The sequence below is a fragment of the Pan troglodytes genome, chromosome 14 (genome assembly GCF_028858775.2).
Source record: "Pan troglodytes isolate AG18354 chromosome 14, NHGRI_mPanTro3-v2.0_pri, whole genome shotgun sequence".
Lineage (NCBI taxonomy): Eukaryota > Metazoa > Chordata > Mammalia > Primates > Hominidae > Pan > Pan troglodytes.
The window spans coordinates 118,653,841-118,669,232 of record NC_072412.2 but is presented as its reverse complement, the minus strand read 5'-3'; the positions used below and the strand labels follow the sequence as shown (position 1 = coordinate 118,669,232).

The 15,392-nt window shown below is 54.8% G+C and overlaps 2 protein-coding genes across 35 annotated transcripts in view; both read right to left on the bottom strand.

Moving 5' to 3' along the window:
• MCF2L (MCF.2 cell line derived transforming sequence like) overlaps window positions 1-15,392 on the bottom strand; it is a 214,763-nt gene that overhangs the window by 59,058 nt on the left and 140,313 nt on the right. The window lies entirely within an intron of this gene.
• Window positions 1,999-15,388, bottom strand: LOC129135245 (uncharacterized). Its single transcript, XM_063792366.1, has 2 exons — window positions 8,842-15,388; window positions 1,999-8,810 (listed from the first exon to the last, which is right to left on the bottom strand). Exons 1-2 carry the CDS (start codon window positions 8,980-8,982, stop codon window positions 8,622-8,624), a joined length of 330 nt encoding a protein of 109 aa, XP_063648436.1. The 5' UTR covers window positions 8,983-15,388; the 3' UTR covers window positions 1,999-8,621.

Here is a 15,392-nt window from a genome sequence, read left to right as displayed (position 1 = left end):
AGCACTGGATACTGTCTGTCAGTAGAATTTTAGCCATTCTTGTGGGTACAGAGTGGCGTCCTGATATGGCTTTAATTGGCATTTCCCAGAGGCAGGAAGCCTTCTGTGTTTAGTGGCTGTCCTCTTTTATGATATGCCTGTTCACATCTTTTGGTTGTTTTTCTACTAGATTCTCCTTTATCTTGTTGGTGTGTAGTTCTCTGTATAAGCTAGAAACAAGTTTCTTATTGGATGTGCATATTGCAAACATCTGCTTCCACACTGTGGCTTTCCGTGTCGATCTCTTCATGTTTCATTTTGATGAAAAGAGTAACTTAACTTTAATGTAGCCCAACTTACTGACCTTTTCCTTTCTGATAATTGCTTTTTTGATAACTGCTTTTTAAACCTTGCGTAAGAAATCTTTTCTTACTCTGAGATAGGCATTTTCCTATGTTTGTCAATAATAGAGACTATATTACTTTAGGGTTCACATTTACACCTGTGATCTATTTGGAATTAACTTTTGTATATGGTGTGAGGCAGGTATCAGCATTCATAATTTCCCACACAGACAGCCAATCACATCCACTCCTCTTACTGAGGACGTCCATCCCCCTCTGTGCTACAGTATCACTTAAGAAATAAATCGAGAGACTGCAATGGCCGGGCGTGGTGGCTCACGCCTGTAATCCCAGCACTTTGGGAGGCTGAGGAGGGCAGATCACGAGGTCAGGAGATCGAGACCATCCAGGCTAACACGATGAAACCCCGTCTCTACAAAAAATACAAAAAAAAAAATGAGTGGGGCGTGGTGGCAGGCACCTGTAGTCCCAGCTATGCAGGAGGCTAAGGCAGGAGAATGGCATGAACCTGGGAGGTGGAGCTTGCAGTGAGCCGAGATAGCACCATTGCACTCCAGCCTGGGTGACACAGCGAGACTCCACCTCAAAAATCAATCAATCAATCAATCAATCAAGAGACTGCAGATGTGTGGTCTGTCTGGATTCAATATTCTGTGCTGCTGCTCTTCTGTTTGCACCATCTGTGTTAATCACTGTCACTTTAATAATGTCTTAATATTTGGCAGTATCAGCTTTCAACTTTTTTCTTCAAAATTGGGTGACTATTCCTCACCCCTTGCATTTTCATATAAAATGTAAAGGCAGCCTACCAATGTTCACACCTAAATAAAGAAAAACCTGCTGGAATTTTATTTGGGAACTGCATTCGATCTATATGTTTATTTAGAGAGAATTAACATTGTTATAATACTAATTGTCTTCTAATCTGTGAACTAAAATATTCTTCCATTTATTCATGCTACTTAAATTTTTTTTTTTTTTTTTTTGAGATGGAGGCTCGCTCTGTCGCCCAGGCTGGAGTGCAGTGGTGCCGTATCAGCTCACTGCAAGCTCCACCTTCCGGGTTCAGGCCATTCTCCTGCCTCAGCCTCCCAAGTAGCTGGGACTACAGGCGCCCACCACCACACCCAGCTAATTTTTTGTATTTTTAGTAGAGATGGGGTTTCACCATGTTAGCCAGGATGATCTCGATCTCCTGACCTCGTGATCCACCCACCTCGGCCTCCCAAAGTGCTGGGATTATAGGCATGAGCCACTGCGCCTGGCCACTTTAATTTCTTTCAATAACATTTTGCAGTTTTCTGCTTAGAAGTCTTGCACGTCTTTTATTAGATATGATTTTATTCCTATGTACTCAATTTTGATGTGATTATAAGTGATATCTATAAATTTCATTTTCCAATTGTACATCGTTGATATATATAAAAATACTAAAATACAATTAAGTTTAGTATATTGACCCCTGCCCATTGATCTTGCTAAATTACTTACTCAGCTTAAGAGTCTAACTGTTACTTAATTTGGATTTTCTTCATACACAACCACATTGTCTACAAATAATGAATGATACCTGTGTTTCTTACTGTTTCAATCCTTAAGACTTTTCTTTTCTTGTCTTGTTGTCTGCCTGGTACCTCCAAGCACAATCCTGAATAGAAATGAGAACAGTGTTCCTGACCTCAGGGGCAAAGCATTCAATACTTCACCATGAAATGCAGAAAGTGGGGCTCACCTCTGTAAAATTCCAGAACCTGGCTCCCAAAGTCCTGGCTGCCTCTGCAGCCTCTCAATCCCTCAAACATATTTTTAAACAAAATTTTACCCAGGTTTTACAGTTGCTCTTGGTGGAAATATCAGTTGGCTACAAGATACTCTATTAGAGCCAGAATGGAAGTAGGTAGTGGGTTTTGAACCTGTTTCCATCTAACAGAAACATTTACATGAATGATGACAAATATAACCCAGGTCGAAAGGGGTATCCTGGCTCTGAACCAGTTTAGTCTGACCTGAGTCTCCGACCCCATGCTCTGCAGATGTTCAACCAACTCTCCAAGGTCCCTACAAATGGTGCCGCTGGGCAGGGGTGGTTTCATCTTTGGTTACAATTCCCTGCTTCCCCAGAACTTGTGTTCTTCACTCTGTCTAGCTCAACTCTGCCCTGGCCTGCCCTCCACCTTCTACTCCTAGGGGCTCAGCAAGGTGCTTTCTATCGTGGTCATTATCATCATCCTAACAGCACACAGAGCTTAGGACGCAAGCCAAGGGTTGAGCCAGCCTGTGGGGCTCCACTGTGCACAGATGCCAAGAACACGGCAGGCTGTTAGTTGAGAGGAATTCTTCTAGGATGACACGCTTGCACCTCCCCCAGCCCCTCTCTGCACCGAGATGGACAGGAGGGCCGCTGGACCGCACGGCACTAAGTTCAAGTCTGGGGGTTCCAAACACCAGTGTGCAGACCAGTGCCAGATGGATGCAAGAGAAACATCCGGGAGCTTGCTACAACACAGGTCTTCTCGGGCCACTCCTGGATATTCTGATGTGATGATTTGAGAGTGAGGCCTAGGAATTCATGGTTGTTAAAAGTTCCACTTGGTATCTGAACCCCATGGACTGGATAGGAATAACACAAATAGAGGCTGGGGGTCCCCTGAGAGTCAGGGTCTGGTGGAGGAGTTGGGGGGCCACCCACTGGCAGCAGCCAGGAGGCAGGAGGAACACAAGGGGAGCATGATATCGCAGACACCTGAAGAAGAAAGGCGCGAGCTCAGAGGGCTCCTGGGTGAGAGGACAGGGTCGCCTGCGACACACGCACTCCTGGGGATGCGGGGCCAGGACAGCGCGTCCTTCTGTGGGTGGCTGCTGCCACTCACCCACCCCGCACCTGCCCCCACCACTGCCATTGCCCTCCATGGAATCAGCCCCACCTGATGCCCTGGCCTGCTTTATTCTCCTGCCCTCCGTGCCCAGTTGCCTGTGGGCAGCTGGCATCTCACGCAAAGCTCGTAGGAAAAGCCCCCCAGAGCACAGAGACACAGGCGGCCTTGGTTGCCCAAGCACATCTGTGATCCCTAAAACCCAACACATTCATAAAGAAATAGCGAAAGAAAAGTGTTACTTAAAATTGTCTTAGAACTCTGGCTGTGGAAAGCAAACCAGCCTCAGTTAACTTATGTATAAAAGGAAGGAAGACCTATGACACAATTAAAAGAGAATGGTGGCGTCATTCTCATTTCCAAAGACTCCTCTGTGAGCTTCTGCAACGCTGGCCAACTGCGAACCCAGAATCAGGCTGGGGTCTGTGGGACTGAGGTGCCTCTGGGCATGGAGAATGGGTCCTTGGAATTATAGACACGAGTGTCCTCTATAATAACAAAATCCACTAATGTGACTGCAGCAGTGTTGTTTGTGATGCAAAATCCTGACCTGCAGCCATCCTCCACCCGCTGAGGCCAAACATCCCTCAGGCCCCTGCTGTACCAGAGAGGAAGGCCCCATCGCCCGTCACACAGACTCACTACCGAAGGGGCCTCTGCCATTTTAAACGTGCAGAAACTGAGGAACGCAGAAGTGAATGACATATCCAGGGTCAAACAGCTAACAAGTGGGGCGCTGGGGTCTGAGCCCAGAGCCTACCTGGTAAACACTGGGGTCTCTGATCGCTCACACCACAGTAAGACCTTAAAATCGCCATCCTCCAAGGAGCTTCGCGCGGAGGGCAGATAACACAGGAGCTCCCTGCAGGACCTGTGCCCACCCGAATCCATGGAGGCGGCCGGCCACGAAGCTGTCCTGGGGGACACTGGAACCGCATCCTCATGGAAGAAAAAGGCAGCAGGCGAAGGAGCCAGGGAGGGGGCCGGAGGAGGGGAGACAGGACCCCTGAGGGATCAGACACCCAGAGCTGCACACCGCAGAGGGGGTTTGAGGCGGAAAACGGCAAAACAGACTGCAGAGCCGGGTGAGGTCAGAGGACCTGGTTTCCCGCCAAGGAAGTCTCTGTGGCTGCAGGAAATAATTCTGTGGCTTGTAAATATTAAAAACCTCACTGTCAGGACGTCTTACCTGAGTAGGGTCATTTATTAGGGTTTACAGACAGGCCTTAGAGTAAAATATGCACGATTCATAAGTGCACTACATGGTAGTTATAGCAGGACACAAAAATTAAACGTGAAGCAATGAGAGCGTCAGAGTCACCCAGAGAAGCCGCCCCAGTTTCAACATTTTTCCAAAAGCTGCGGTTGCCCAGCTGCGCCCTCGTGTGGTTGGAAGTGAATATCGCAAGTGTTCCCGTCGGGAATGGTGAGGTCTGCACGGGGGTGCTGAAGGTGGACAGGAACCCTTCCTCCCGAGGGGCTTCACGGGGGCCATGCTCTTCCTCCTTTTCCCGCCCTCCGGTGTGGGCGCCATAGGTCCCTTGCTATCAGGGCGCCCACCCTGATGCCACCGCCCGGGACTGCGGGCCTGCCTTGCCTCAGGCAGGCCTTCCTCACCTCTGATCTGTGGCTCTTTGGCCACAGCAGCCCCTAACCTCCGGGGACTGTCACTCCCCAAGGAAGGTCGGTCCTGAGCTGTGTCCTGGACCCTGAGCACAGACACTGCAACCCCGGGCCTTGTCTTTCTGCTCATGCCAGTGAGACCTGGGCAAGGGCGAGGGCGCGGGTGAGACCAGGGCGAGGATGAGACCAGGGTGAGGGCGAGGGTGAGACCAGAGCGAGGGCGAGGGTGAGACCAGGGTGAGGGCGAGACCAGGGCGAGGGTGAGGGTGAGGGTGAGGGCACTCACTCCTCCAGGACGGAGCCAGCATAACCATCGTGCAGCCCAATAAGCAGCCATTGGTCATGTGTGAATGAAAATGAGGCTGCCTGGCCGGGCATGGTGGCTCACGCCAGTAATCCCAGCACTTTGGGAGGCCGAGGCAGGTGGATCATTTGAGCCCAGGAGTTTGAGACCAACCTGGGCAACATGGTGAAACCCCATCTCTACAAAAAATACAAAAATTAGCCGGGCGTGGTGGCATGCGCCTGTCATCCCAGCTACTCGGGAGGCTGAGGTGGGAGGATCACCTGAGCTGGGGAGGTTGAGGCTGCAGTGAGCCAAGATCACGCCACCGCACTCCAGCCTGGGCAACAGAGCCAGACGCATCTCAAAAAAAAAAAAAAAAAAAAAAAGAGGCAGCCCTGCCTGCCATGGGCTGGATTTTTAATATTATTTTGCTTTCATTTTACATTTAAATGGCCACAGGTGGTCAGTAGCTGTTGAATTCAACAGCAGTAACAGAAAAGGACGTGGAGAACACGTTTTGGGAAGGTGTGGGGAGAGGACCTCGGGGGAGGTGGTCACCGCGGTGCGTGCAGAACCCGGAGGAAGGAATGGCAGGGCCTCCGCAACGTGTCCCCAGTGCTCAGAAGCAGCAGACTCCATGAACAAAATGCTGATGTGGAGACGGGAAACACACCTGAGAGGTGGCTTCCCACCCAGCGCAGCGCGCAGACACCTGGGCCGCGTGATGTCTCCCGGTTCCTCCTAACGAGACTGGCTGCGGGTGGCAGAGCTGCCACTCAGGGCTTCAGACCATGCAGGGCGACCGGGGCCAGCACAGCCTCAGGCCAGCCAGGGATGGCAGACAAGGGCGGCCCTGAAACTGCCAACTCCGTTGGGGTGGGGGTGGGGGGGAAATCATCCAGCTGGAGCATTTGAGAACTGCCAGAAACAGGGCACAATCTCACAGACAGAACACCATGGCGGGGCGACCCTTTACAGCAGTGACCCTAACAGGGAAACAGTGGGGACCACGAAATGCCCGCAAACAGGCCCAAGCGAGCACACGGGGTCCACTCACGTCACGGGGGCCACTCACGCCACGAGGTCCACTCACATCACGGGGGCCACTCACGTCATGGGGGCCACTCACGCCACGGGGTCCACTAATGTCACGGGGGCCACTCACGCCATGGGGTCCACTAATGTCACAGGGGCCACTCACGTCACGGGGTCCACTCACGTCACGGGGTCCACTCACGTCACGGGGGCCACCCCAAGTGAGCACACCGGGTCCACTCACGTCACGGGTTCCACTCACATCACGGGGTCCACTCACGTCACGGGGGCCAGCCCAAGTGAGCACACCAGGTCTGCTTACATCACAGGGGCCAGGAAGCCTTTAAAAGGAAGGCACAGGCGGGCACGGTGGCTCACATCTGTAATCCCAGCACTTCGGAGGCCAAGGTGGGTGGATCACTCGAACCCAAGAATTCTAGATCAGCCTGGGTAACATGGTGAGACTCCATTTCTACAGAAAATACCCAAATTAGCCGGGTGTGGTGGCTCATGCCTGCAGTCCCAGCTACTCAGGAGACTGAGGCAGGAGGATCACCTTGGGCCCAGGAGGCTGAGGTGGCAGTGAGCTGAGATCCTGCCACTGCACTCCAGCCTGGGTGACAGAGCAAGACCCTGTCTCAAAACATGAAAAAATATATATAAAATGAAAGGCAGCAGCAAATGGCGCCAAGGTAGAAGGGCGCCACGACGCACCGCTGAACAGAAGCAGCAAGCTGCGAGGCGGCATGTCCTGTGCTGTCCCACCACACGTGGATGAACAGCCTGGGTGTCACCCCAATGCAGCTCCACAGTTAGCTGTGGGGGAGGGAAGCAGGAGGTGAAGCGGAAGCTTCACTTTTTAATGCACACGTATTAAATTGTTTAGCACGCTCACACACGCTCACAGACACTTCCTGTCCTTATATTCCAAAGCCAATTCAAAGTTCAATAGGAAATCAAACCCACAGCGAGAAGTGGGGCTCTTCCAAGGGCTGGGGTCCAGCTGCCCTCCAGCTCAGACAGCAGGACAGGGTGCTCAGGTCACCACAGGGGGACGACAAACCGAGTTGGCTCCAGGTGCTCATCTTAGAATCAGCGAGATAGGAGGACTCTCCTCTTGACTGGGAGCCTAGTGATTACATTCGTGTTTCTGTTGCGTCCCACACGCACCCTCCCCATACAGTCCACACAAACTGTGCATGCATGTGGAGTGTACATGTGCAGGTCTGTGGGGGGGTATGCATGCACTTGCATGTGTGTGTGTGTGCACGTGTGTGGTTATACACATGCACATCTGTGTATGTAAGTGCATGAGTGCCTGCGTGTCTGCGTGCATCTGTGTGTGTGTGTGTGTGGCATGTGCAAGCCTGTGTAGGTGCGTGTGTGCATCTGTATGTGTACATGCCTCTTATGGGCTGAATGTGACCCCTGTCCCAGCAAGCTGGCTGGTAGATGGAGTCCCTACCTCCCAAGGAGCTGGGAGCTTTGAGCCAGGCCCATGGAAAGTAAGCGTCATCATCAGCTTCAGTGAATTCCTTCCACACTGCTCCTCCAGCAAGCTCCAGGCTTCCCACCTCGTCCCTTCTCTGAGGGCCGCCGCCCTCCTCCCCATCTCCCAGCTCCTCCCTCCACCCCGCATTCTCCCTCCACCCTGCATTCTGGCAGCTCATGAACTCTTTGGCACCCACTTCACAGAAAACACAGCCCCTCAGAAAAGGCTCCACATACCCTGTCTCACCTCCCAGACTCTGTCCCTACAGCCCCCGACTCCCCGGCACTCTGTCCTGCCCCCTGGTGTGTTCGCTGCCCCCAGAGATGCCGCTGGCGCCCTCCTGGGGTCTCTGTGACGAATGCTTCCCAGTTTACATTAAGTTCCTTGTCTGCAGTGATGCTGCCGCCCCTGCCCTCTGCCTCCCTCGTGCTCTCTTTATCTCTGTGTCTCCGTGTCTCTGTCTGTCCCTATCTCTGTCACTCTGTCTCTTCTCTCTGTCTCTCTCTGTCTCTGTCTCTCTCTGTCTCTGTCTGTCACTCTCTGTCTCTTCTCTCTGTCTCTCTCTGTCTGTCTCTCTGTCACTCTCTGTCTCTGTCTCTGTCTCTCTCTCTCTGTATCTGTCTGTCTCTGTCTCTCTGTCTCTCTTTCTTTCTCACATTGTTTTCCCACAGCCCTGCTGCCCTGTACGCCCTCCATAGCTGACATATTGTCTCAGCACCACAATTTTCTCTGTTTATTTGCTGTTGTGTTCCCAGTGTGCGCTGACCACTGAGACTTCTCAGCAAGCAGTGCCTGGACACACAGGTCTGACCGTCTACCTGTGCATCTCCTCCCCGGCCATGTGGCTCTAAGGGGGCCATACAGGGTCTGGAATCTGCTTGTCGCTGGTCTCTATCGCCTGAGACCTTGGCTCCTATCAAGGCCTGGCCGGTGTTGGTTAAATGGGGCTCCATTAGGAGTAGGAAGGGCTATAGGGTTTTCAGAGATCTGAACCTGCCCTCTGACGAACGAGGGCCCACACCTGCGTCGGCGGACACCTGAGCGTCCACACCTGCATCAGCGGACACCTGAGAGTCCACACCTGCGTCGGCGGACACCTGAGAGTCCACACCTGCGTCGGCGGACACCCGAGGGCCCACACCTGCGTCAGCGGACACCTGAGAGTCCACACCGGGCGTCGGCGGACACCTGAGAGTCCACACCTGCGTCGGCGGACACCCGAGGGCCCACACCTGCGTCAGCGGACACCTGAGAGTCCACACCGGGCGTCGGCGGACACCTGAGAGTCCACACCTGCGTCGGCGGACACCCGAGGGCCCACACCTGCATCAGCGGACACCTGAGCGTCCACACCTGCGTCAGCGGACACCTGAGAGTCCACACCTGCGTCAGCGGACACCTGAGAGTCCACACCGGGCGTCGGCGGACACCCGAGGGCCCACACCTGCATCAGCGGACACCTGAGAGTCCACACCGGGTGTCGGCGGACACCCGAGGGCCCACACCTGCATCAGTGGACACCCGAGGGCCCACACCTGCGTCAGCGGACACCTGAGAGTCCACACCTGCGTCAGCGGACACCTGAGAGTCCACACCTGCGTCGGCGGACACCCGAGGGCCCACACCTGCATCAGCGGACACCTGAGAGTCCACACCCGCGTCGGCAGACACCCGAGGGCCCACACCTGCATCAGCGGACACCTGAGAGTCCACACCGGGCGTCGGCGGACACCCGAGGGCCCACACCTGCGTCAGCGGACACCTGAGCATCCACACCTGCGTCAGCGGACACCTGAGAGTCCACACCGGGCATCGGCGGACACCCGAGGGCCCACACCTGCGTCAGCGGACACCTGAGAGTCCACACCGGGCATCGGCGGACACCCGAGGGCCCACACCTGCGTCAGCGGACACCTGAGAGTCCACACCGGGCGTCGGCAGACACCTGAGGGTCCACATCAGGCATTGGCGGACACCTGAGTCAGCAAAGCACGAGGTCACCCCCTTCGCCCTGATGAGTCATCTTTCCAAGGACCAAAAATTTGGTTTATATTAACAGGTGTCCCAAACCATTTGGGGCAAACCTATTTTAGTCTAATATTCCAAAAATGATGAGTATAGTCAGATGTAGTGCTTAAATTGGGACACCTGGCATTTGCGTATGAAAACAGAAGGAAAGTTAAAATTAGAATACAACATTCTTTCTAAATTGATAAAAGTGATGCTTGGTTTAGAATGTAACAGTTGAAACCCCTTAAAAGCAGCCTTCCTGAGAGATTTGTCCATTTAATTTGCATTGACATGTGAAAGAACAGGCCTGGTCAATTTCACTTTTTTCCCACTTAAAGAATGTGCTGGCTGTGCAGCTGTCTGGAAACTGCGTGCTGGGGAACCGCCTGTGCCAGGGTCTCGTCCACCATCTCCTGGAAGAAAAGGTCCAAGCTCCCCTCCCTCTCTTGGTCTCCCAGGGATGTCCCGGGACCGAGCCGCAATGCTCCGCGTCTCCAGCAGAGGGCAGCCCCGCCCCCACCTTGGGAAGAGGGTCCCCCGCAGAGGGTACTTCCCGGGGACACAGCACCCTCAGGGCGCCGTGGGCAGGTCTCCTCCTTGTCACTAGCCTGGCAATTTTGCTCGCCAGGGATGCAGAGACTTCCTCTGGGACGGTCCCCTCCGCCAAGCTGCACCTGCAAGGCTTGCGGGGACCCTGGTTTTATCTGCAGAGGCCATGATTGACCCCCACGTTTTTAACACACTCTGCACTTCTCAAGAAGGCATCCCTTAGATGCCCTTAGGAAGAAGATTTCCCTTAGAAATGTGTCAAGAATTGTTCACTCTCTCTGGAAGGACATGCCCAATGGCAACACCCTGGAGGCACGGGGTCCCCACAGCACGCCTGCAGCCCCCGTGCTCACAGAAATCCAGGGGAGCTGCCACGGCTGCTGCGCCCTAGGATGCCGGGACAGCCAGGGGACAGGTGGCTCTTACAGGCCCACAGCTTCCCTTCTGTGGGTCCTTCTGATCAGGGCACACGGGCGTCCTCCCAAATTCACACAGGTTGGGTTTTGTTATCAAAGAGTTTTATTTCCAGATAGAAAGGGAGCATTGGGTCTGACACTGATGAGACCTACCTGGGAAGAAAGGAAATGTGGGTAGAATGCACGCATACACTCGCGCTCACACACACCCCACACACGCCACACACACCCCACACACACCCCACACATGCCTCACATAGTACACACATACCACACACACCACTCACCCCACACATGCCACATGCTCACATTACACACACACCACACACACCTCACACTCACCCCACACACACCTCACACTCACCCCACACACGCCACACATACTCCACACACACCACACACCACACACTCACCCCACACTCACCCCCCACACACACCACACACACCACACTCACCCCACACATGCCACATGCTCACATTACACACACACCACACACACCTCACACTCACCCCACACACGCCACACATACTCCACACACAACACACAACAAACACCCCACACACGCCACGTGCTCACCCCACACACACCACACACCACACTCACCCCACACATGCCACATGCTCACATTACACACACACCACATACACTACACACTCACCCCACACTCACCCCACACACACCACACACACCACACACTCACCCTACACACTACATGCTCACATTACACACACACCACACAGGGAAGAAGAAAGAAAATGTGGGTAGAATGCATGCATACATTCACACTCACAGACACCACACACCCCACACACCACACACCCCACACACCACACTTACCCCACACACACCCCCACACACCACACACTCACCCCACACACACCACAGGCTCACATTACACACACACACCACACAGACACGCCACATGTTCACACTACACATACCACACACTGACCCCACACACTCAGACACCCACACTGAGTCTGGTGGGGGAAACAGATCCACGGTCAGCAGCACTGCTCATGGCTGAATGAAGCTGGCATTTCCAGGATCTGATTTAGAGCGTTTGGTGATACAAAGGCCTCTTCCACTTTTTATTATCTAAGTGTGACCAGAAAACCTGAGTTTCCATACACAGGTGAACAGTGGGGATCCATGGAGCTGCCTCTGAGCAACCTGGGGCCTGCGTGTCCACAGCGGGGACTGGGCCTGCGCTCCGGCCACCTTCAGCCAGACCAGGCTGTGCGACTCACAGACGCGCAATCTACAGAGGTGGCTGAGTGGGTCTTGTCCTGCAGGAGTCTGGACCCATCTGAGATTCCTGGATCTCAGGAGAAGCAGACAGACAAGTGGGGCAGCAGCAAGGAGGCCATGGAAGGTTCCAGAATATCAGATAAACAGAGGCGTGCACACATGAACACGTGCCACCTACCACACTCTTATGGCCTTGATGGGTGGCCTTTGAGTGCTGCAGATTCTAGACAAATCTCAAGAAAAGGGATGTGGGTAGCTAAGGAACTCCGCAGATTCTAGAAAAATCTTGAGAAAAGGGATGTGGGTAGCTAAGGAACTCCACAGATTCTAGAAAAATCTTGAGAAAAGGGATGTGGGTAGCTAAGGGACTCCATGAAGTTTCTAAGACAAAAGAGACAGGAAGGTTCAACAAACAGGAGGCGCCCCAGCTCATGGCTCCAAGTAGCAAGCACTGACAACAGCCCTGATTTCTGAGCATGAGTCTGACCAGTCAGCATTCAGTGTGGACGCCACAGAATCTCATTTAGCCCCATGCCAGGAGGTGCCATCAGGGGGTGGATGTACCTGTCAGGCCGGCCGTCCCCTGGGACACAGGCCCTTCCTCCTGTGCAGGTGACAGACAAAGGCCTGGAGGCTTGGAGATGACCGCCCTCCCCAGGACACCCCTCTGGCCACAGCACACCTGGAGCCTACGTCCTCGGGGTACGGCCATGTGGTCTGAGCCTTCGGGCGCTCCCCTGCCCAGCCATCCCCTTTCTCCAGCCATCACCGCGTTATTAAGCCTCATCTATAACATGGGCTTAATAACTGCCTTCCTGCCACAGTGTGGCTGAGAACCAGGGAGGAATGTGTGGAAACCGCCTGCAGCATCGCAGCCTTGCCCCACCAAGCCGGTCCCATCAGCCCCTCAGGGAGCTCGGCCGCTCGGCCCGAGACCCAGCCCCTCCACCGTGCACTCAGCTCAGCCAGCAGAGCCTGGCGCATGGGGGGTGCAAGATTCTCACAAAAGACAAGAGACTGAGGTCAAAACCACAAACCCAACACACAGTGATTTGGGGCTACCAGGACACCGCCGTGTCCAGGGCTTTGACCATAGTCAGTCACGAGCCCCCTTCTTTCTGCCCACCAAGACGTCCTGCCCCCGAAAGGCCCACCAGTGAGGGTCCCCGCTCCGCCAGCTCCCACCTCAACCCGCCAAGTGGACAGAGGTGCCCACCGCTCTCCCTCTCCTTGAGGCATGACTGCAGAGGCTGGCTGCTGCCAACTGGTGGTTATGTGATATTTATCGGGATCAATGTGCTGTTTTCCAGGTCAGGCCAATGCGCTGAGCTCTCAGTTACCAGGCCCAGTGCGCTGTTGTCTTTAAAGACTGAAGAATGAAGAACCTTCACGGTAATGGCTACGGCTGCACTTTCACGCTGATGGTTAAACATCTCCTCTGTGTTTTGCCACCTTATGTAATGTGAGGGATACAGATGCCATATTTAAGGATATTTCTGTTTTTACTTGGTGTGTGTTCACTATACCCCAAATGGAAGCAGCAACTACACTGTCTGGTGTGAGGCTGACATTCTCAGCATCTTCCTGGAGGCTGGGATGAGCACATCAGATGCGAGACCCCCGCGGCACCCCTCCCAAGTCAGCCTGCAGCTCACCGGCCTGACGCTGCTCTCCTGCCGGCCGCTGGGGAGACACAGAACTGGGCTCCCTACCTTTTCAGAGGACGGGGACCCAGCTCTGCCTGGAACAAAACAAAAAACTGCAGCCTGAGGGAACCATTTTTGTTAACCGGATTTTCTGGTACCTCTGGGGTCAGTTCTTTCCTGGAAAGGGCAGGAGGCGGCCACGCCCCCAGGGCCTGGCCACGCCCCCAGGGCCTGACCACGACACAGACAGGCCACATGGACGGGCTCTGCTCCCATGAGCATCAGGCCCCGTGCAGACGGGCTCCTCGGCATTAAGAACACAGAAGCCCTCGCACCGCAGAACTCTGCTGATCGAACGGGCATGCGCAGTGACGGTATACGAGGGAGCACAGCAGCGCTCAGGCTAAGTCAGATCCTGACTGCTGAGCAACTGGGCCTCCAGGTGGGCCTCCGAGCTCCAGGAAAGAACGGCAGCTCGGGAGCGAAAAAGCTGGATTCGGACCCCAGATCAGATCTGAGGCAGACTCCTGAGCTCCTCGGAACCATGACGCTGACAAAGCTCTAACCCCTCAGCAAAGCCACGGGGAACTCAACGATGGCTCCCAGAGACCCTAATTCATCCTGCAGTCATGGGGACCCCACCATGGTGGAACCTCACAGAGACTCTGCCCCGACCCACAGTCACGGGGACCCCAGCCTGGTGGAACCTCACAGAGACTCTGCCCCGACCCACAGTCACGGGGACCCCACCATGGTGGAACCTCACAGAGACTCTGCCCCGACCCACAGTCACGGGGACCCCAGCCTGGTGGAACCTCACAGAGACTCTGCCCCGACCCACAGTCACAGGGACCCCACCATGGTGGAACCTCACAGAGACTCTGCCCCATCCCAAAGTCATAGGGACCCCACAATGGGGAAACCTCACAGAGACTCTGCCCCATCCCACAGTCACAGGGACTCTGCCCCAACCCACAGTCACGGGGACCCCAGCCTGGTAGAACCTCACAGAGACTCTGCCCCGTCCCAAAGTCACAGGGACCCCACAATGGGGAAACCTCACAGAGACTCTGCCCCAACCCACAGTCACAGGGACCCCATGACGGGGAAGCCTCACAGAGACTCTGCCCCAACCCACAGTCACGGGGACCCCACAATGGGGAAACCTCACAGGGACTCTGCCCCAACCCACAGTTACGGGGACCCCACCCTAGTGAAACCTCACAGGGACTCTGCCCCGTCCCACAGTCACGGGGACCCCACAAAGGAGAAATCTCACAGGGACTCTGCCCCGACCCACAGTCACGGGGACCCCACCATGGTGAAACCTCACAGGGACTCTGCCCCAACCCACAGTCACGGGGACCCCACCCTAGTGAAACCTCACAGGGACTCTGCCCCGTCCCACAGTCACGGGGACCCCACAAAGGAGAAATCTCACAGGGACTCTGCCCCGTCCCACAGTCACGGGGACCCCACAAAGGAGAAATCTCACAGGGACTCTGCCCCGTCCCACGGTCACGGGGACCCCATAACGGGGAAACCTCACAGAGACTCTGCCCCGTCCCACGGTCACGGGGACCCCACCCTGGTGAAACCTCACAGAGACTCTGCCCCGACCCACAGTCACGGGGACCCCACCATGATGAAACCTCACAGAGACTCTGCCCCGACCCACAGTCACGGGGACCCCATGACGGGGAAATCTCACAGGGACTCTGCCCCGACCCACAGTCACGGGGACCCCATGACAGGGAAATCTCACAGGGACTCTGCCTCATCCCATAGTTGCAGGGACCCCACCCTGGTGAAATCTCACAGGGACTCTGCCCCAAACCACAATGTCTGCCGGGCTCTGGGCGCACG